Source organism: Acanthochromis polyacanthus, chromosome 5 (genome assembly GCF_021347895.1).
Source record: "Acanthochromis polyacanthus isolate Apoly-LR-REF ecotype Palm Island chromosome 5, KAUST_Apoly_ChrSc, whole genome shotgun sequence".
Lineage (NCBI taxonomy): Eukaryota > Metazoa > Chordata > Actinopteri > Pomacentridae > Acanthochromis > Acanthochromis polyacanthus.
Window position 1 is genome coordinate 20,153,085 of NC_067117.1, and position 22,113 is coordinate 20,175,197.

The following is a 22,113-nucleotide window of genomic DNA, read 5'->3' on the forward strand; positions in this document are numbered from 1 at the left end:
TTAAATCTTCTAAACAATGAAGGGCAATAGCCATATCTTTTCAGTTCTTTGTGTAAATGTTATTATGCTCTTTCACCACTAGATGCCAATGCAGTACATAGATTATCATATTTGGCAGGTCAGAGCAGCAAACTACTGAAAGAAACTGTTAATGTCACATTGTTCAGTTTGTTTCTCTTGCAGCTTCTCCATATTTACTGTTTGAGGGCTGACATGTTAGTTTCCATCACAATGCAGAAGTGGACTAACATAGACTAATCTTTGCACACATCATCTGTCAGTTGCCGTTACTCCACTTGTCCTTCCTCTCCCTCCTCTGTTCCTCAATCACACAACTATTTTTCTGGCCGCATTTTGACTCGCTTCCTTATTTCTCCTCCTCTTGTCAGCTCTTCTCCCTGTTCCCTTTTCGCCCCATTCTTCTTACATTCACTAATTTCCGGGAACGTCTGATGCATTCAGTTAGTTTGGGACTTGCCAAGACCAGGCCACACTTATTTTAGGCTCCACAGGAAGGGCTGTTATATAATCACATGGCTACTCTATTGTCTCCTACTCTATTTATGGTGAGGGTGTATTTAAAGTGTTATACTGCAGGCACAGTGTAAACATAATTTGTACATTTTTATCTCTGCATTTTTTTAGACACTTGTAAGTGCATGTTAGGTGATAAGTGACACAGAGACTAAATAAAAATGTGTCATTAGTCACCTTTGTACTGAAACAGAAAGATTTTTGACTTGCTGTTTCAGCCTAGAAAATCTTCCCAATAGAAAAGGAAGCCAGATTGTTTTTCCTTCTAGTTTAGTGACTCTGTTTTCTTAAAAATGGCCTTTCAGGTTCCTCCCACTGTGTATGAAATCTGAGCCATTGACTTGTGTTTGCATTTTGGTGGAGCTCCTTGGCAGGAGTTCTGGGGTCTGTGGTGGTGGTGGCAGAGCAGCCTTTAAGAATGGGGTGGTCTTTTATCTGGGGACACACACAGCTGCTTCACGCTGCTTACTGATGTTTATTGATGCCATTTTTAGACAAGAAAAGCTCCAGTCCTTAAGATCTCCTCTCTGAGTTCAACCTACAGCTTGGTAAAGGGAAACAGAAGACAGACGTATTCAGTTCAGTGTTCTTACTTTGTTTTTGGAAAACTGGCAACAAATAGTTCAGATTTTTTTTTCATAAGAAAGTTATAGGAACCCTTCTTAATATAATCGGCTTATCCCTGCCTACTGTGACCCTTCTGCATTGTTGGAAAGAGCCAGTTGGAATAACACTGAATCTATGTAAGACCTTAATGCCATTTCCACTCTTGGGCACCGATTTACTGTTAAAAAAAAGTCCTCTGATGCAGCAAATACAGCACAATCTCCTTCTTTTTAAGGATTCTACAGTTTCTTTACGTTGCCTGTTAATCATCAATAGTGATTTGATCAAGGATTACCATTTGCATAGTGTTGAAAGACACTAATCTGAGGGGCTTTACTTTACAATCTGTCAAACTTTCCATTTCACCAACAAAAAAACATACTAATTCCAAAATTGAGGCACAAGTTAAAGATCTCTTTGTATGATCCCCAAACTACTACATGAGTGCAGTTAATGCCTGCAGTAGTAGTCCTCATCCCTAACTCCATGCAACCACAAGCTCCTCAACACCCAGACAGTAAATAAGTGGGCAGAGAACTAACTCCACCCTTTCTGGTCAAATGTGGAAACTCTGAGTCCGACTGAGGCACGTGTGTCTCCCTTCCTTGATGGGAATTTGGGAGGAGTTTAGCTGCAGCCAAACCCTTGGGTTTTTAGCATTGGAGTAGCAGAACACAATGCACACAGGATGCATTGTAATGTTGTTTGACAAGGCTCCCAACAACAAAGGGCAATGGTTTTGTAGCAGGTGGTAGAAACGGTACAGCTAAAGGATACTGAATCAAACCTTCAAACGCTGCTGGTGCCATGGGTCCTATTAGCTATTTATAAAGACATTTGTGATTTCCCACTATGTACTGCATGCAACTTGTTTGTCAAATCACAGCTTGCGAGTGTTGTTTCTTTTTTTAGTGCAGTTAGCATTGTGATTTTTGAGGCTCTTCATAAATTCATTTACAGGTTTCTTGAGACTGAACAACCTGCAAGTGATCCAGTTAAGTTCTAATCACTGTGGAGGTGTGTTACCTTTGCTTTGTTTTCATATCTCATCCATTTTTAGGTCTATTTTATGCTTAATTATGACTGAAAAGATCAGTGAGGTTGTTCACAACTGGTAAACTACTATGATAATCAAACAATTCTTGATTCAAAAATGCTAAATATTCTCTAGTTCAAATTAAACTCCTTATTTTCAAGTTCTTATTTGGTAGTAAACAGGATGTCTTGGAGTTTTGAACCAGGAAACTGACAAATTTGGGGAACATTTTGTCAGTCTTGTGGTTCTTTGTAAATGTTAACAAATGTGATTCTTCATCATTATGTTGACATTTTATGGACTACACAATCAATCGGTTCATCAAGGATGTCAACTGCAGGTTAACTGATCATGAAAACGCTTTAGGTCGGCTTTTGTTGTTAGAAATGTGCCACCTAAATAACGGTGACTTGATAAAACTTGAACATGGGCTAATCATTATTTGCCGTCATATAGTTAATCAATGCCTGGCATTTAAATAAGAACATTGTGATTATTTTGGGCTCCTTTTCCATAAGACATTCATAATATCTAGTAGAGCTTCGTTGGGGAGGTTTAGTGAACACCTTTGGCCTTGTTGCTTTCCAAGGTATTTCAGGCACAAAGATGGAGCAATTTCACCTCTTTCCCAACTTTTAGTAGACAACATGCAGTGTGTACTCGTGTAAGATGCTACTGTGGGTTTTTGACTGTGTTGCAAGCTACTGTTCCCTCTCAGTTCAGTGGTCTGGACTGCTACTTTAGATAAATTGAATCCAGCCAGGTGACTCTCCTGGGGCCATCCAACAGAACTGGTTCCCCTGGTCATGCATGCCTGCCTGCCACTGGATGAGTGAAGCAGTTAACTGTTAAACAGCCCGAGGGGGGGCAAATAAGGCTTTAAGATCCAGCCCCAACATTCCTAACCTCTCTCTGGACTATAAAATGTGGAGCCCCCACAGTTGGGCTCCTCCTCTACCTCCACCTCCCCCTCTTCTTCCTCCTCCTCCCTCAGTGTTTGTTTTGTGACTCCCTCCCTTTGCTTCAGAGTAGAGGAACAGTCTGACAGGGACGTACCATTCATCAACCACAGGGGACGTCATCTAGTCAAGTGAAGGGAACCTGCATTCATTTTTAGAGCTTCAAGTTTCCTGCCTCCCCTGCTGCATTTTCCAGTGGTGGTTTGCTCTGAGGTGGAGGGGAGAGAGTGGACGGGGTTCAGAGGAGGAGAGAGAGTGAGCGCAGCATTTGAGAAACCAGCTGATCAGAGCTGAGGTATTCTGCCACAGAGGCAGAGGCCGAAAGAGAGAGAGAGAGAACGTGACTGGAAAAAAGAAAAGGGGAGGCCGAGAAAGCCGCACAAGTCTTTTTGATTTATAGATCAGTGATATACAGATAGGAGAAGAAAGAAGAAATGTGTGCTGCCTTTCATGGGAAACTGGGAATGAAGGGTGAAGCTCTGTGGAAAGATGTAAGAGCTGCTGGCAGGGTGGAAATCTGAAGAAGAATCACATACAAGAGGATCAGTCAAGTGTTGGAAATCAATCCTGTCAGGGCTTTGGAAGAACCCAGAGGAATAAGAAGGGATGTCCTGGCTGTCACCGGTGTCATGGGCCAAATGGACGTGGACGGCGGTGAGAGGGGGAGAAGGAGAGGAGGATGGAGAGGGGCAGGAGGCCAACGAGGAGAGGGAGCAGTGTGGAGGGAGAGAAGAGGAAGAGGAGGAGGAGGAGAGGTCTCAAAGCTGCAGGCAAGTGTTGAGCTGGAGCCCAGAAACTACTGACAGGCTGATTCACACTGTCTGGACTGGAGGGGGAGGCATTTTTACAACCTGTCAGGTTTAGGAATTGTTAATCTTATGGAGGTCAGAGGAGAAGAGGAGAAAACCATATCTGCTGTGCATCGACATTTTATTTTTTTTACATGCTGTGCCTTCGTGCAGCGCTGACACATTTCTGGTGTGGCTGTGGTTAAGACTGTGACAGCGTTGGAGCTGAATGTTTTTCTCAGCCTCAATATTGTACAGAAATGACAAACACTCTGACACTGCAGTCAGACAGCTTTTAGTTTAGTGAAGTAATCATGGTCAACAAATAGACATGACACATGCTAAAGTCATCAGGACATCTTTGTCTTGTTATCTTGGCAATTGTTCAAGTAGACAAAGATTCGCTTCATTGTGCTTCCTTCCGCCCTTAAACACTCAGGCAGATAATGCATCAGTACTCAGTAGTAATAAGTATTTAAATTACAAAATGCATGTTTACTATCTCTGGTAATCAGTAGCCAGTGATTTGTCTTCCTGGAGTTATTAGATCAAGTGAAAATCACAAATCACAGTTGAAAAGAGTGCTTTGGAGTTGCAAATTCAATTACGCTGCAGTGTTCTCTACTTGACTGAAATTGAAAGCATCATCTACAGCTCATACAGCATGGTTGCAACAGGAACAGGAAATAGTCGGCTGCCCTGCATGTGTTTTCTCTTCTTCTATATATCTTTTACTTTATCTGTACTTCACTCTCTCTCCCTCGCTGCTTCAGATAGTGTTGAAAAGGCACACACGATAGAATAGAAGATAAAGTATACATGTATTTAGGGGACTCAAAATGGAACAACCCATTGCTTATTGTTCATGCTAATAATTAAAAACATCCATGTGTGGGTTTAGTTATACACTATTCACATTCATCTCCAAAATGTCAGTGGTGATGTTCTAGTGTCTTGTAGATCAATGATGCAAACACCAAGGGCAAAATGATACAATGTTGACATGAAATGCTGGACTATTTTAGTTCTTCAGGCTTCCAAAAATCATTCAAAATGGTCAGCACTAGACTATAATGCAATGTATTTTATAGTATCTGTAATCAAATAACGTGATTAACTGCACTTGGGAATTGTTCTTTTAGTGTTTTTTACATGTTGCAGTATAATTCCAGTAAGATCTGTTGCTATGCACAGTGCTAATGCCCTCTATTCTCTCTCCTGCTCTTAGTATATGTAATATGATCTCTTCTTCTCAGTTATGTAAGGATTTTTCTGTCCTCTTGACTCATGTTTTGAATGTTTGAGAAGTTCATGCTCTATCTCTCTCTCTCTCTCTCTCGCTGACTCCCACAGCTCTGACTCAGAGGGTCACTTTGACACTCCTGAAGCAGCGACTCCTGTCCGCAACCCTCCGACCATCCCAGGAGAGCTGGAGAACAACAACACCGATGCAGTCAAAACAGGTGAGCAAAGCACCGCTGAGCAACAGCAGACAGATGGAGAGAATTGTAAAAGAGAAGCAGCTGACACACCGCCCAAGACGTAAACACTGTAACACCTCGGAGTAGCTGAAGGTTCTCATTAACAGCAGAACTGCCTGTTCACGTACACAGCACATCGACAGTATCCCTCCCTGAAGTTGCCACGGAAACAGGAGTCTTTTGATGTTGCGCTAAATGCGCAGGGATTACCTGAAGGTTTATCCTCACTGTCAACAAAGAAAGAAAATGTGGAAACTAAGTGATCTGTTTATGTTAAATTGCCCATTTTAAATAGCACATTTGGGCTTATATGAATCACTCTGTCTGAACTGAGTGCACGGTGTATCAAGTTCACCGCGTCGGAGTAATTGGAGACATATGCTGTCTGACAGTTTCAAGAATGCTCAAGAATGTACCTGCCCTCTGCATTTCAGCTTTTAGTTTCAGCTGAGCACCATGACAGGTTGTTAAAGTTTTTAGGAGTCTAATGTTTTATACAAGCACGCTATAAAATACACAATGCCGGGTTTTGTTACAGGTAATACTTATGCAGGTATTGAAACATGTCCTGGTATGCAGGCTGGTATGCACACTCAGTTTTGGGAGGGTTTTGGGCGTGATGATGGCGGAAGCACTGTCATTGTCATTTGAATCACTAAGAAGGAGGAGCCTGCGGTAGAGTGTGGGAATGGCCTTTGCTCTGGAATTCGACAGGTTCAACAAAAGCTTTGGTTTGCCGTGTTTTGTGCTGGTCACTGACAGAGGTCACAATGAGGGGAGTGACTGAACAAAGCATGTTATCAGGCTGAAAACATCACGCTGCTCGCCTTTTTAAGATGATTTTTTGTGGGTCTGTGCATTGATATGAAGGCAGTTGCTGTTTTGTTAGAAATAAATCCTTCCTGTGGAACAGCTCCAGCAACATTTTACAAGTGTAATTGTGCTCATCTATCAGTGAAGAGGGAGTTTACTTTTGCTTTTAGCTGCAAGCATCCCTTCCTGCAGGTGGTGGAGAAGTCTGAGTGTTGGCAGACTGGAGCTAAAGTGAATCTAGAAACATCTCTGAATGTGTCCGTGCCCATACAAAGTATTATAAAGTTTTAATTATTTAATAATCTAGCTATTTGACGATTGAGTTCATGAATGTGCAGTTCATTGTCAATGCTATTTCACAGAGGGACGATTTTAGAAAAACTGGAAAATATTTTGAAATTCAAGATAATCAATAATATGATACAGATCTGTATCATAAGCTATTTCAGCTTTGATAATTGTTTGACCGCTGTGACCACAGTTCTCTGCCTCTTCCTTTGCAGTTGTTGGTGGAGCTATGCTGAGTTTCTTTTTTAAGGTTGTAATTGGAAAGCTGTTTTGCTGATTGCAATCTGGTTATCGATAGCTGGGTCATTGCCATGTCTTCTTTGAAGTATTGTTGAGTGATTATTTAGTTTTGGATTATTTGCAGACTTCAAAAATAAAACTTGTGCACAAACAACAGAACTCAAAAAGTGTTTTTTTCACATCTAGTTAGAGTTTTGAAACTTACAATACATCATATTTTTTAAACAGAATTTATTGCATGTGTTAAAATATCATGAGACTTTCTTATGTCTTTTAGAACATGCTATAATTATTTATTCACTAAAGTCAAATTCCTGTTGTGTAGACTTTGCAAATGAACTCACACTGAAATTATCAAAAGCAAAATGCAAATAATTTTAAAACAGCGGATTTGATTAATCCCATTAGATGACAGGATTTGTTTATTATTGCCAACAGGCGCTGCAGCTGAGTGAAATCTGTCTTCACTGTGACAATCGTAAGACTGAGAACATTAGAGGAGTGTATTAACATGTGGATGAGGATGTGTTTGTATGGGCATGTTGAAGTGAAGCAATATTTAAAAATTATGCTCTGGTGACATGGTAGTGTGAATGGAAGTAGGTAGAAACACAGCAGGCCGTGCTTGTCTCCTAGCAACATGAAATGACATGAACACGACTGGTATGACACTCACACTGAAATATGCAGTGATGTCAAAATGTTCCCTGGAGGTAAGATTTACAACATAGCGACCGCCATCCCTGTTGTCCTCAGCACACAACACAGGATAAATCACAGCTCTCTTCATTTCTATCTTCAGATGCACTACTTGGTTTAAATGTGGTTGCCGTCATAGTAAGAAATCACCATGGTAACAGTAGCAATTGGAACAGTTGACTGGTTACCAACTTGCTTTCAGAAAGCCAATCAGATATCAGCTACATCTGAGAATTGATATGATTGGAGGGATTACCAGTGGCTTCAGGAGTCTGTGTTAAGTTTTAGATTTTCGATCATATTTTATGGTTGTTTCAGGTGTTTTTTCTTTTATTTGTTTTTCAGCCTTGGAGCAGGAGGAGAACCTCATAGTGAGTGCTCTTGTAGCGGATCAGGATATTTTCCTCAATCACAACATGGGTCAGGATGAGCCTGCAGTCCCCATGGGTGGCCCGCTCGAAATAAACATCCAGACGCTTGAAGAAGAACAAACAGAGCACCTTCCTGAAGACCTGGGCTCTGTGCCTGCTCCTGATTCACCCTCTCTGAAGGAAGAGGCTAAATTTGCAGCTCCATCCTCTGGCCCATCCCAAGACCAAACTCCCCTCCCAGCTGCAGATCCCATCCCAGATCTGGCTCCAGGTCCTGCTCCCACCCCAGAACCAGACTCAGTTTTTAACAGTGAACCTGCAACCTCCTCAGCTCCAGAGGTACCTGAGGAGAAACCTCTTGCTAAAGAAGAGATACAGTGCAATGGCCTCTCCAGCCAGGCAGAACCTACTCGAAAGACTAAAACCAATAAATCCAAACCTCCGTCTCTAAAAATGAAGGCTTCACTGGATGAGCTTGCTGAAACAAATGAGGAGCAAGAACTTCCTCTCCCCAAGGCCACATACAACTTTGACCCGGACAAGCTGGACGACAGCTTTAACCCCTTCATCAGCGGCGGATCCAAAATCCAGAACTCTCCCCCACCATGCGGCCCAGGATCTCTCCCCAGACTGGAGCCTCTTGGTAGCTCGGTTCCCACGTCTGAGGACAGCTCAGCAGCACAGGCAGACTTGGGAATGATGGATTCAGCACCAGAAGTGAAGCCTGTGTTGTTGGAGTTTGGTCTGGATGAGGGAACAGTCAGCAAACGTCCTCCAAGGAAATTAGGGGGGAAAAAGACAATCAGCAAACTTTCTGCAAAGAAGCAGAAGCCCAAAGCATCTGAGGCTTCTAGCAAACCTGCGTCAGAACCCACAGTGTCAGAAACAGATCCTCAACCAGTGTTAGAACAAATTTCTCAACCAGAACCAGTTCCTCAATCTATATCAGAACCAGTTTCAGCTCCTACTGCAGAAACGTCTTTACCAGTTTCAGACTCTTCAGCACCTCTGAACCTGGATGACGTTCCCATTCCCAAGACTGGATCCTATAACTTTGATCCCAGTCAGTGGGACGACCCAAACTTCAATCCATTTGGTGGCAGTGGCAAGATGAGCAGCTCTCCGGTGCTCCCCAAGGGTTCGTACAGCTTCGACCCGGACAATTTTGATGATTCTGTGGACCCTTTCAAACCTTCTAAAAGCCTGAACATGGAGGAGTCATCCAGTAGCGCCCCACAGCCAGAGAAAAAAGTCAAAGATGGAGGCAAACCGAAAGCAGGGCAGCCGCCTGGGGAGAAGAAAGTGAAGCAGATTCCCAAGAAAAGCAAAGAGAGGACAATCACGTAAGTCTACAGCAAAATGAGAACTTTCTTTCTCGATCCAGGAGTTTGCAGTTTGGAGGCTGTAACAATATCAACAATAAAAAAAATCTGATTCCAGTTCTTATATTTTATATTCTCTCATGTAATGTTTAGAATCTGTTCAGCTTCAAGGCATGATCATTTACATCTGCGAGTGGGCGGATGCAAAGCAACCAATAGTTTGAACACAAACACTTAACACTGCATACTGACCATTAATGCAATTCTCAGACAGGTTATATATATATAGGCTGTTTTAAGTGCTTTTAGCTGCAAGACTAATTTCAGCTAGTGTTTATGCTCAACACTTTAACCTATCTGCTCTAACATGCTGAGCTGAGCACCTTCAGTCCCTCACTCGCTCTCCTTTGTCTCCTGTCCTTTGTTCCCTTATCAAAACCTCTCTGTTCCTTGCTTTATCCCCTCCATCCTCCATCTCTCCTCCACTTGTCTGTTAATCAATCCCCAAACCTCTGCTTTCGTCCACTTCTGTTGGCCTCAGGAAATCTGAACAAGTCAAGTTTCTCTGTTTTCTGTTGTAAGTACTCTCACTATCGATGCTCTTTTTCTTTCACGCATGCTCGCTGTCCATTTTTACTTTCATTACGGCATGTGCTGTGTCAGAACTGACTTACCAAATAAAAAAGCATGTGAGGGAAAGAAATGTCTTCCTGGCTTTCACCTGAGCTAACAAGGCCGTCCCCTCGTACATCAGCAGTTTAATTTGTTCCATCTTGTGATCCCTCTTAGAAGTTGTGTTGCACCAGTATGGTTATACATGTGTGTTGCTGCACCATATCTGATATCTTTATATCTATACAAGAAGGCGCAGAAATGCTCACAGCTTTAGGTTTATAGAAAGAGAGAAGTTTGATGGATCACACATCTCTCAATGCATAGATTCTAACTTGCATTATTATTCTGTGCTTGTTTTGCAGGAATTCCTGTAAACTACAAAAATACGATGAAAGCCAGTCCCTGGTTCTTGACGTGTGTAATCAGGTAATTTAAGGATTTGTGCGTGTTTGTGTGTGTCCGTGTGTGTGAGTAGTGTTAGTGTTGCATAATGTTTCACCTTACTGCAGTGTCACTGCAATGTTCATTATTCAGCAGCTGTCCAACCACTAGGCCTCACCTCGTAACACACACACAGGCACACGCACACACACACACACACACACACACACACACACACACACACACACACACACACACACACACACACACACACACACACACACACACACACACAAAGACGTTAACAGCAGCATCAGCAGTGTCTCTGCAGTGCTAGTTTGGCAAAGTGACAGATTTGTTACTCTGCAGTCAAATATTAGTCTGCTGCCCCGATGTGCCCTCAACAAAATCACTTCCTTCATCCTCAATAGATACTTAAGACACTTTATCTTTAGTGTTCTTTCTGTCATTTCTCCTGCATTATGCATTAATTGAACACTGTGTTAGATACCTGGAACTTTTTTAAGGTTTTAAATAATGTACTGCATCCACATTTATTGATAACAGTACATGCCTGAAAACTTTGTCTTTCTTTTTGCTCAAAATACATGTACTTTACGAAACCATATATATATATATATATATATATATATATATATATATATATATATATATATATAAAACACACTAGCACAATTCCATTGTAATATTGCTCATTTCTCACTCTTTTATGTCCAGGATGAGGATGAAGTGGTGGTTCAGACCCCACAGATCACTCAGCGAGTTCATCACGCCACCGATGAGGAGAAACTGGCTTCAACATGTATGATGGGTCAGACAACAGACAGCCGGGAGGATAGAGGAGAGCCTGAATGCAACAAAGCACCAGCGAAAAAACAGCCAATCAAAGATCTATCTGCCAAGGATGGTAAGTTCAACAGTGACGTTTGTCCAGACTTGCTTATCAGAGTTGAAATTGGCAACAGCACATACTTAAAGGACAGTTTCGCAGAATCGACTGTAAGTTAAGGTCATTATTTAGTGATGAGAGTGTACTGAAGCAGCAGGCAGCCAAGCAACTCTTAAATCAAAAGTTGTTTGGAATGACTGATGGAAAACTCTTTGGCACATTTTAAATCACAGTATGCTTTTAGACAAGTAGATGTGTCCATAGGATGATTTGGAAAACAGAAAAGATGGTGGATTATGTGATTGCATAATTTTCTACACATGGGAGACTGAAAGGTTGCAACAATGTGCCAGACTCTATGAAAAAGAAAAATGGAGCAAAACTCTTACCTAGATATATCTTACCTAGATATAAGAAAGTTACAAATACTGTACTGCCAACCCTGTCAGTGGAGAAATTATCAGCTTTTCACATCGATAACAAAACAATCTAATGATATTTAGAGAAATATATGAAGTTCACTTAAGTTTTTAGCTTCTGGCACAGATAGGTCTCCTTGTTGACAGTTAGTACCATCTACAGTTGCTACTTTTTGCTAAATTATTTGTTTTATCCTCTCAAAGGTCCTGAGACCAAGATTGCAGATGACCTGGAGGAGAAGGACTGCTTCAGCCTGAAAGATGATATAGTAAGTCCTGTACAGGAACCACAGGGGGGGAGAATGAATATTTTAACATGACCGCATTGTTTTGCATGAGCTGTTCTTCATCTCAGTTTGGCAGAGGATAGATAAGCAATAATGTGCCCTTCTTTCATTTTCTCGTACTGCAACAACATGTAGTTTGTTTTGCAGTCTCAGCCCCCTCTAGCTATTTTTACCAGAAGAATCAATTACTTTTAATTCACACACTATTTGTGTAAGACAACCACACTGGCACATTTGGGCTGAACAAATATTAGATTAATAAAATCAACACGTGTATGTTTGCTCAGAGCTCTCTGCTCAAAAACATTATGCGATGAATCCAAATGTCTAAAATGAATCATTAGAACAGCGGAAATACTGATCAGTGGCATAGCATTAGTGATCTGCATGCAAATTATAAGGATCAGGGGTGTTTTAAGTCTCAACACAGAATATGTTTTCTTCCACAGAGTGAGATATCCACGAATGAAACAACAAAAATGATCTGCAGTGAGGCTCCTGACACAGTGGCCCTGTCCCAGGATGGCCTTCCTCTGAGTGAGATGGACAAAGCTGCAGTGCTGACACTGATCAGAGAAGAGGTTTGTTACTCTCATATACTCACACAGAGAGACATGATTGCACAAAATAAAACTTAAACAATAATATGGCTGTTTGGATTTGTTTATCATTTTTTATCTTACTGCACTTTTTGTTCCAAACAGATTATAACAAAAGAGATCGAGGTTAACGAGTGGAAGAGAAAATATGAGGAGAGCAGAGCAGAAGTCATGGAGATGAGGTATGAGATGCGGTTTACATTCTATTTAAGTTCACTTGTAGAAAATTGTAAATAATCTAGCAAAACAAAATTGACAGGGGACTGCTTTCTGTTCTTACCGTGACAGGAAAATAGTTGCAGAATATGAGAAAACAGTTGCACAGATGATTGGTAAGTTGCTGCCATCTGGTGGAGATTTGTTCCTCATGGTTTTGCTTGTTTTAAGAGCCTCAGCCCTTTTTTTGGCTCCAGAATGTTATTATAAGAATTTTGTGTGTTATTCATGACTGCTCCCACAATTTTGTGACGCTCTCAGGATACATTAAGTTAAAGGATACAATACATATGCAGACTTTGCACTTACAGTGGGGGTTGTTCAGAAGGTTATTGTTGAATTTAAACAATCCCTCAGTGTCAGGTTGTAGCATCATTCTGAAATTTACTCTCAGGAAATAGTTACTGACACACCCCAGACTTTTATCAAAGCAAATAAAGTAACTGGAAAACGTTTTTTCGTGAGCTTAAATGTAATATTTTTTTGTAGTCAATGACCACATAAGCAGCACAAAACTATGAATATTTGACTCTCAAGCATCAGAGGACTCTGTATCTTTCCTTGTGATGCTCCCAGTTTGACCTTTCACTTGTTTTTGTGGCCTTTTGTCTTCACTCTTATCTTTAGGGAATAAAAACACATGATTAGTTGGACGTACAAGCTGCTGACTTCAGCCAGATAAGCCCATTAAAAACTGTTGTTTGTACGATTCAGTTCACTGTCCTGCCGGATTATCCTAAGATTCAGGGTTCACCAGCAAATATAAAAACAGCTGAGAGTCTCACACTGGACTGGAACTAATCTTACAGTTACTGGTATATTTTAAGCTCAGTTTGCACTTGAAAGAGTCTTCAGAGACATTACAATGGAAAATTGTCCATACAAGATCGGAAAAGTTTTGGATCTGCTCTTGGAAATGTCTCACTACATCTTGTGATTTATGCGCCTGCATCTCAAGGCTGTATTTGGCAGTTTTCTCACACAGAAGTCTTTTGGGTATAATATACATGTACATTCTGACTCATTTGTCTCCAGAGGATGATCAGCAGCAGAAGACTCTGACCAGCAGTAAGTCAGTCAGGCAGTTGACCTTAGAGAGGGATCAGGCCCTGGCCGACCTCAACTCAGTGGAGCGGTCCTTCGCTGACCTCTTCAGGAGGTACGAGAACATGAAGGGAGTCTTGGAGGGATTCAAGAAGGTCAGTAGAGCATCAGTGTGAATCTTATGTCTAGACTGTCTCAAGTAAAAGCCAGATCACTACATATGTTTTACATGAATCTCTGCAGAATGAGGAGGTGCTGAAGAAGTGCGCCCAGGACTACCTGATGCGCATCAAACAGGAGGAGCAGCGATATCAAACCCTCAAAGTCCATGCTGAGGAGAAACTAGACAAGTAAGTGTCATTTTTCAGAACACTGATTTTTTTAAACTGAAAAGCTGTTTATATTTCAAAGCCAGACAAAATCTTTCATTTTGTCAAAACGACAAAGAGAAGGTTTTTGATGTAACTAACAAGAACACTAAAGACCAGTGTAAGATTAGCAATGGAAAAGTGATCTGTGTCTTTATGATCGGTCAGTTTTTAAACACAACAACAACGTGGCTCATATCTTTTTTGATATGATTTTAGCCTTTGGCGATTTGTTATTCCTGTGCTTCATATGGAGAAACTATCTCATGTATTCAATTTTTAAAATAATGCCTCTGCAACAATAATAATAATAATAATAAAGTAGTGTCCAGGTTCTAATCTGCTTCATTTAAGTATTGTAAAATAATAACATCGTCTGATAAATCAAACTCTTACAGAGAACTTTGTCACCTTGTATGGTACTTCTAAAGATTGTCTCCATCACTTCCTTTCTAAAAGAGCTAATGAGGAGATCGCTCAGGTACGTGGCAAGGCCAACGCTGAGGGTGTTGCTCTGAATGCCAGCCTGAGAAAGGAGCAGATGAAAGTGGAGTCACTAGAGAGAGCTGTCCTTCAAAAGGTAGGATGCCTGCAAATATGATTAAAGCTGATCCCCTGTGTTGAACTGTGCGAGTACGAGGCAGGTTGTGGTAAAAAATCTACTCAGGATAATTGAGATCGAAACCTTTTCACAGGTATGGTTGGAATTTTTTGGGGGGGTCTGAAAAGATGCTGAGCAAGCCATTTTCAGCATCAGTGTGTTACTGTTTAATGAAAGGATTGAGTAGAATTGTCCCCAGAAACAAATAAAATTGTTACAATATTTTTATCATTCAGTTGATCTATCAATGTGGGAATTTCTGCCACTGTTATCCACACTTTAATCAAACAGTTTCTACTCTTATCCATACTTTCAGAAAGCTGTTTCAAATGTTTATTTACTGTTTCATTATTATTTATCTTTGGCTGTTGATTTCTACTACCCACGACTAGCTATTCTGCTCAAACCAGTTTAGGTCCACTCAATTCTGTAATTATATTATATATTCAGTTTATCAGATGAGTTGGGCTAATCTTTCCATGTACCCGCTGCATACTGTAGAAGTACCACCTGGGGTACTTGGAGTTCTGGTTTGCAGTGATCGCACAGCCTCTGTTAGTTTATGCAGGCTTGAATGTATACTAGCAGTTTAAATGCACATCTTACACTATGACGTAACTAAACAGTAGAGGGCAGTGTTTCATTTAGCAAAACCAGAATATGTTTGAAAACCAATAAAATACTATAGGCCCAATTCCAATATCCAATTTAAATTCTGAACAGTAAACCTTCACAATTACTAACATCACCTAGAAAGTGAATGAGTGAAGATTTAATGCAAATGTATGTTTCAGACATGTTTTTGTTTTGTTTTGTTTTTTTACTATTTTGGGTTTGCTACTACTTTCACAGTGAAGGCTTAAAGGGAAAGCCCATTTGTAATTCATCATCATGCCATCAAGGACAAACAACTACACACAGTTCAGACTATGAATCATCAGCAAGTTATGTGTCTGTACTTACATGTACATCTTTTTGCTTATGAGGTTAGCTTTGGTTGCTCCCTACATGCGTGTTTGTTTGTTGTTTTTTATTTTAATTTCCGGGCCTCCCGGGTTTAATGTCACAAGGCTATGAACTGGGAGGAATTGCTTCTTCAGAAATGTCTTTGTGTACTTAGCTGGAATGCACCTCAACGTCAGTCCATGAGTGTGGACGTTGGAATTGGGCCACGGACACTCATTATTAACCCCAGAAACTTTGAAGCAGACAATAGATCATATCTTTATATACCTGTTTTTCTGCACAGACATGTCAGCCTCACTTCTCTTTTTCTCTCCGTCTCTCACAGAATCAAGAGATCGAGGAGCTCACCAAGATCTGCGACGAACTGATCGCCAAACTGGGAACAGAATAAGAGGCCTTTAATCAAACTCTGTGGCACTTGACTAAACTTTAACACATGTGCTCCCTGCAGCGTGAGCCTCAGACTTTTCTCACATCAGCACGCAACTGAAATCCTATACATGATCATACTGCAGCACATTGGAACATATGTTTTAAAAAATATATATTAAGGACATGCAGAATGGTTGCACATGCTCATTTTCTCCTTTCAGACTGAAATATGAAACTAGAACAGTAATAGTTCATTTTAATAATCTTGTCATGGCAATTGAAGAAGCACAAAATCGGTATGAGGTGTATTTTTATTATTTTGAAGAATATTTATTCATCTTTGGTTGAGGATTCAAAGTAAAAGATCTTACGTTTCAAAGACTCATTCACGTTTATTGTCAGTTGTCCTTCAAAGAATTTCCATCACCGTTTTATGCTGCACGTGTGCAGGAACTAAGGGAAAGAAGAGGTGGGCAGACAGCGCAGAATGGATTCACCACATTACATTTACACTGTAATTAAGTGTGATAATGATCCAGCCTGCAGAAAACACAATCTCTCTATTGAGTGCCTACACTGATCACAGTGTATTTGTTTTCTGACCTTTAACATAATTGTTGATGGCATTTCTTTTGTAATACAGACAGTTTAGATCAGAATGCCTTTCAGTTTGTCTCATACAGTGTGTCCTCATGTAGAGTTTGAGTTTGAAGTTAAACCACAGAGTTTTGACATAACGGCACTAAAAGTTGAGGGGACTGCTCATTATGAAAGACATTTAAGAGAACCATATTTTACATTCAGTTTAGTAACAGCTTCTTCTTTTGATGAATGCTTTGCATTGATGGGTGACTTTACTCTCATATACTGTAATATTAAACCATGTGCCATATTTCACTTTCTATCACTCTGTGTTTGAGTGTGAAAAAGTTGCCATGTAAATACATTTGGACTGTATTCATATTTTATCTGTCAATGCAAATGTTGCTGGTGTGCCTTTATTTGGTCTATTTTGTAAAAAAAAAAAAAAAAAAAAAGGAAGTTAATGTTTCCTGCACTCTGTTGCCAAAGTGTACTGTACACCGTCTATTTCATGTGTGATCAAAATATTCTGAGGAGCAGTGAGCTATCATGGGCTTGCAGTTTTAATGCTTTACCTGCGGTGATCGATCAATAAGGCCCGTGTTTTAGGGAGCAGAGGTTCATCCTGTAGTTATATCTCCTTTGCTAACATCAATATTTTCTGGTCTGGTTGAACTTGAAGGAGCACACAAGTGCATTTTTGGTCATATATATATATATATATATATATATATATATATAAAGGACAGATTTTTGTAAGGAAACCTGCTTTTACTTCAGCACAATCAATTGCCAAATGAGTAAAGTGAGAAGGGTTCCAGTGTGACCACGTGTCCCGTTGATGTCTGGCGACGTGCTTTATCAGTCAGAACGTGCTTTTCAATGCAAATCCATTGTTATAGTACAACATGTGTACATTTTATACTTTATGAAAAGAACATTCAGAATTTTGTCGCTAATATTTGTATAATTGAAGAACTAAGTATACTCAGATTGTATGTTAACTGTTATATTTTGTGCATTCCTGAATAAATGGTTGAAATTTAATTTGCTGCTTTCCTCCCAGTTATTGAAGTTGCACATAAAACAAACCAGAAACTTAAAACATCTGTGGTGAAGTGGCCTCATTGCAGTGATAAATTCGTACTGTTGGTCATTGTTCAAGCCTACAGAGACGCCATAAGCCGAGTTTCAGCACTGCTTTCTCGCACCCAATGTACTGTTGCTTTTGATAAGCAAATAAACATTGATAGATCTTCTTTGTGAGTCAAAAAATGCGTCAGTTTCTCCTTGCAGTCAGGATTTAACAATAAGAATGATGTGGTCAGAATCGTATCGACAACTCAAGTCTATCTGAGGTCAGGTGAGGTCTTACAAAAAGCTGCCAATTTTTAAACATTTAAAAATTATATTAAATATTTTTTTAATTAACATACTGTGGATGTGAAAGATCACAGTTATGGCACTTTAGTCGCTTCTGTTGGCATTTGTTTTGCTGTTGTGTGCTTCGTACACTGCAACACTCCCTGTTCGCTCACGACAGATTTTTAGATCGTGTCGTTGGAAGTGTTGTGGAAATCTGAATGAGTCGCAGCAAAAACAGTCGAGGTGCAACAATATTTATAGATAGATAGATAGATACTTTATTAATCACGAGGTAAATTCAATGGAGCTTGAACCTTAACTGGTTTGTTTCACTGGCAAGACTGCTGAAAAAAATGCATGTGAAAGAAAAACTGCTGAGCTGATACACTGATTGAATGGGTAAAGTCTCTGTATAATCCATCCCTGCAGCTTAAGTCTGAGCAAGATTTATATGTTTTTTTTGGAATGAGGAAACCAACCAGTTTTACACTTTTGTATAAACCACATTAGCAGATAGCATCTTGTCACTCGAATGAATATTTCTTTGGTGGAAACAAAAGCATTACTCACTCACATTTACACAGCGTGCATATCAAACGCAGCACTTGGGGGAAATGCAGAATGTGTTAGTCATAATTCTTCTTATCTCACATGTGTGACAGATCACATTTTAGTATATAAACCGGCCCATTACCACCTCTGTACGTTATATGCAACATCAGAATGTGCTGTCAGCTTGTTGCATAATGAAATTCAAAACACTCTATTGACCAGGGAGATCTTGCACTCCGTTTACTTATATTTACATATATTTTGTTTTCCCACTACAGGCAAACAGGCATGATGAATGTATGGCCCTGCTGGGACACAGAGCTGGTCTGAGATCAGGCAACTTCCAGGCTCTACTGTAAAGTCTGGAGAGGGAACAGAGCTTGACACCCCTGGTCTACTTGTTCATTTCCTGCATCTGAGCCTCTGGTACCTGCTCTAACATGTTTTTAACAAATATACAAATAAGAAATCATATATATATATATATATATATATATATATATATATATATATATGATTTCTTATTTCAATATACTGTATTTAAATTAAAATTTTATCTGTAATAATTCTAAGATCCAGCAGGTGTCAGCATGGATCGACACAGCAGGGGCACAGTATCAGCACAGTTGGGGGGTGGGGAGCGCGCCGCAGCGCCTCGTGACGTCTCATCTACCCATCACCAATAGATACAGACACCTGGTGATGACAGTAAGAGTCTCTGCAGCAAAAGAAACATGATTATGATATTGAGAATCGCTCATCAGCATAGACCTGTTAATAAAGGAAACCTTGATGTCATGTTACTGAATGTGTTTATTTAAAAATGTATAGTAAAATATATGTAGGGGAGAACAGGTAAGATGAGCGAACCATCCCCTTGATCTTTAAAACTATACACGAGTTGTCACGAGACCCTAAAATAAGAACACAAACATCATTTCCAACTGGCTGAGGAATTCTTTGACTTTTGTGGTATAATTATTTTTATGCTAAAGCAAATGGACCCAGGTCTAAACTTATACATTTTGCATGTTAGTGATATTCAGTGTATAGAACTATGTGAATCATTTAGCAAAAGATCAATGTGAATCATTAAATTAATTAGGTTTTATCAAAACGATGGCCATGGGGCAAGATGAACCAAAAGCCTTGGGGTAAATTGAACCAATATGAATCACAATTCATATAATGTACATAAATTATTTGTTCAGTTTAAGTTTAAAATATGTGGGTCAACTTACCCCCTTATATTTATTATATGTATTAATTAGAAATATAAAATGTCAAACTATTAAATGTTTAACATAAACACTGACGATTTAATTTCACTGTATGTGTGCAGCTATGGCAGGTAATGCTCTATTATCAACTTTTTTAATTTAATATGAAAGTCCATGGTTATGATTATCCGTAAATATGCAATAACATAACTACATCTCTGGCGTTTATAACAAAACAAACCGTTTAAAAATGGGTTGAAAATTGAGCAAGCTGTGGTTAATTAAATAGTACATGCTCCATAGGCATTAATGTTATCAGTGAGCCAGCAGCCCCGAGGTTAGATGGCCGCCGCATAGCGACGTCAGCCCTCATTGGCTCACAGCGTCTGTAAGCTATCTAGCCTTTCTATGTATATCTATGCTCCAATCTGCCTGAAACTTTACATGTGTGATCAGAGTCCAGTCCTGATGACATCAATGGGCCCAAATACACTCTCGTTCGCAACGCCACCTGGTGAACATGCGTGGATTCGCCGACCAGCAAGAATGCAAGACATTTACGTGGGTCTGATGCTTAAGTTCCATCTGATGTTAGACATATTTGTTTTAAAATTTGTCTGAAATTGTGTTTATTTAAGCATTTATTCTGCAATGTCTTGCTCAGTCTCTGCTGCCCCTTCTGTCCACTTGGTGGTGTCCTTAAACATCACAGCACTATGCTACCCTCATAGCCTGGTGGTGAAGGAAGCTACCACATAAACCAACCCAATAACCACCACGTTTCAGCCAAGAAACTGTGTGACTTACCATTCTCCACTCTCTTCACTTGTTCCTCTACCTCTATGCAGGAACAGTCCTATTTACAAAAAAGGCAAAAATAATACTAAGTGTTAAAAAAAACTGAATCAGCCTCGATGATTTATTCTAACAGACCAAGCTGTTTCATTGTCTCATTGTCAACATGATTTTTAAGTGGACACAACAACACAGAGCAAGTGAAGATGTGCTTATCAGGGTTAAAATAACAACTATACCTATTGTTGTTGCATTTTTGACCATTGTTTTGTGCTTTTACCTCACTTACACTGTCTTTCATAGAGTCACAAAGGGCTTCACTGACTAAAATGAATTATATATTACATATAAAACGACAGACATCGAGCCCAAGAGCTTTTCAATGAAGAGATACTATTAGTGTCTAGTTTAAATATTATACCAGTCTTTTGGTTGATCTTATTACTGAAATGTCTTCTTCATTGGATAAATCCGTCATTCTCTGTCTATAACTCAGTACAACTACGCTGCCATATCAATTCTACTTTTAAAATGCTTCTACGTTTTCAGTTTATCTGACATCGTCAACAAGGCGATGATTTTTCTTTATAACTTGTCTTTCCTTAATTATGCAAGTGAGATGGAAAAATGCTAGGAACACTTTAAAATATGATGTAGTCCAGGACACTACCAGGATATACCAAACATTGTGCATATGATTTTTGATAACATCAACACAAATTGAAAATGTAGATGCTTTTGACTTTAAAGACAGGCTACTCAGGCTGAGTTTAAAACCATCAACAGCAAGATGAGACAAACTTTTTAAAAGGTTTAGGGTGCTATAAATACTGAAAACATGTCAGAAAGTGGTAAAAAAGAGAGAGAGAGAGAGAGAGAGAGAGAGAGAGAGAGAGAGAGAGAGAGAGAGAAGCTTTCTACTCAATATTATATCAGACAATAATCTGTTAATTAGATGCACACATTAATTTCTTTTCTAGGTGCTTTGAAAACAACTTTGCTTATAAAACCTGTATGAAGGGACGGGCAGCATCACGTACGCAAACAAACCTGTTTCCAAGTCAACTTGCAAAACAACAGCGTTATAGAATCTGGGGGTCTTTTTGGTGTGTTTTCGTAACCCTGGTGACGGTGCTGGAGGGGGCGGGTCCAGGATGCTGAGGCGGCCTCTGATTGGCTGCTGGCAGTGGTGAGGAGTGGGCCGGGAGCGCGCTGCCAGCTGTGAGGGGAGCGGAGGAAGCAGCACCGGAGTACTAAAAGGGACAAAGAGCAGCAGCTTCACAGCTCATCCCAAGCTGCTAGAAGTTTGGAAACTTCGGAGTGTTGGAGAGGATCCTGCTGTCTGTCTGTCAAAGTAAGTCCTTTCACTTTTTAAACCTCCCTGGATGAACTTTCTCGCACTTGCAGGAACTTTGAGATATCAGAGTTGTATCTGTAAACTGTCACATAGTCATTGTGTGTTCTCTCTGAAAGTATTTCTGCACGTTTAATGATTTTTAGTTTTCATTTTTTGATTTTTCACCCAGCATTTGTTTTCATATATGTAAGTGCTAAGATCACTAAACCTCACCAGGCTGCTGTTAACATGACACTGGTCCTCTTTCTGTGGTGCTGAGTGAACACATGTGCTGTAGAAGCTGCACACTTTGTAAACATCTTCCCTTTGTTCACTCACAGTGACCAT

The 22,113-nt window shown here is 40.0% G+C and overlaps 2 protein-coding genes across 4 annotated transcripts in view; both read left to right on the forward strand.

The window, feature by feature from the left end:
* The window catches only part of tacc1 (transforming, acidic coiled-coil containing protein 1), a 30,489-nt gene extending 12,945 nt beyond the window's left edge, over positions 1-17,544 (forward strand). Inside the window, exons 1-14 of one of the 3 annotated variants that reach the window (XM_022200319.2) lie at positions 3,375-3,905; positions 5,277-5,386; positions 7,790-9,158; positions 9,679-9,714; positions 10,115-10,178; positions 10,872-11,061; positions 11,667-11,731; positions 12,199-12,330; positions 12,454-12,530; positions 12,637-12,680; positions 13,600-13,763; positions 13,852-13,958; positions 14,436-14,556; positions 15,869-17,544. In XM_022200319.2, coding sequence (XP_022056011.2) covers positions 3,742-3,905; positions 5,277-5,386; positions 7,790-9,158; positions 9,679-9,714; positions 10,115-10,178; positions 10,872-11,061; positions 11,667-11,731; positions 12,199-12,330; positions 12,454-12,530; positions 12,637-12,680; positions 13,600-13,763; positions 13,852-13,958; positions 14,436-14,556; positions 15,869-15,934 — 2,709 coding nt within the window. In that variant the 5' untranslated portion in view covers positions 3,375-3,741 and the 3' untranslated portion in view covers positions 15,935-17,544. Of the gene's footprint in view, positions 1-3,374; positions 3,906-5,276; positions 5,387-7,789; positions 9,159-9,678; positions 9,715-10,114; positions 10,179-10,871; positions 11,062-11,666; positions 11,732-12,198; positions 12,331-12,453; positions 12,531-12,636; positions 12,681-13,599; positions 13,764-13,851; positions 13,959-14,435; positions 14,557-15,868 lie in introns of those variants that run through there. The other 2 variants (XM_022200337.2, XM_022200328.2) reach the window with 2 other exon arrangements.
* Positions 17,545-21,642: 4,098 nt separating this feature from the next.
* Positions 21,643-22,113, forward strand: part of loxl2a (lysyl oxidase-like 2a) — a 33,066-nt gene continuing 32,595 nt past the window's right edge. The window contains exon 1 of the mRNA XM_022200375.2: positions 21,643-21,783. The gene's annotated coding sequence lies outside the window, so the exon portion shown is untranslated. The remainder of the gene's footprint in view (positions 21,784-22,113) is intronic.